At 46.1% G+C, this 856-nt stretch overlaps 1 protein-coding gene across 1 annotated transcript in view; it reads right to left on the bottom strand.

Annotated features, from left to right (window-relative positions):
* Window positions 1–856, bottom strand: part of LOC119588935 (regucalcin-like) — a 16,253-nt gene that overhangs the window by 4,343 nt on the left and 11,054 nt on the right. Inside the window, exon 4 of the mRNA XM_037937548.1 lies at window positions 387–556. Coding sequence (XP_037793476.1) covers window positions 387–556 — 170 coding nt within the window. The remainder of the gene's footprint in view (window positions 1–386; window positions 557–856) is intronic.

Raw genomic sequence — 856 nt, 5'->3', positions numbered from 1 at the left:
TTAGCGTCCTGCGCATCATACATTGAGACTGAGAAAGTCCACCTTAGGATGCTACGGAACCTAAGAAAATTTGAGAAACCGTGCTGGAGCGGAGGCCGTTCTCATGGGCGAGCGCTGGCGAGGTCTGAGGAGAGTGACCAAATCAAATATGCAGCCTGGGTCGAGGAGCAAGAGATCACGTGACCTGTGTCCACCAATCCTAGCTAATGCCAACGCGGGGGACGCCTTCGTTAACTTGGGAGGCAGTGGACCAGTGGTGATGATTTGCCTATATTTGAATGTATGATACGATATAGCTATATATCTTTCGTGGAGAGAAAAAGACAGAAACAGAGAGACATGCTTTTCACCCGTACCGTGACACTACACGAGGCCAAAATACCCACCAAGGTGGAGGACCTGGTGTCTGCCGGAGGGGTAGAAGCGCCTCCTGAGGATGTTGCTGTAGACGTCGGCGAGCATGAGGGCCTGGAGGCTCTCGATCCAGTAGGGTCCTTCGCCCAGCACCAGGGTCGGGAAGTCCAACTGCTCCACCGTCACCCCCGCCGTTTGAACACTGTAAGATCATGCACTACAGGATAGGTTGGGATGCAATAAGAGAATAGTCGATTTTACACCAAGAACTTTCCTATCCACCATTTCCACCTTTAAACGGATCTTATCTTTATTTCTAAAAAAAAGAAAAAAAGAAAACTGTCTTTTCTTTTACGCATTTCCTACAATCATAAATGAAGAAGTACAAAAAAATATTAGAATGCCAATGCATGTCATGAACAGTTTTTTTTATACTACTTGCTGTAGTATGCTGTATAGCCTCTAAAGGATGGAGATGTGAATGAATTATAGGAATGATAGA

Source organism: Penaeus monodon, chromosome 24, assembly GCF_015228065.2.
Source record: "Penaeus monodon isolate SGIC_2016 chromosome 24, NSTDA_Pmon_1, whole genome shotgun sequence".
In the NCBI taxonomy this organism is placed as follows: Eukaryota; Metazoa; Arthropoda; class Malacostraca; order Decapoda; family Penaeidae; genus Penaeus; species Penaeus monodon.
This window is presented reverse-complemented; position numbering and strand designations above follow the sequence as displayed.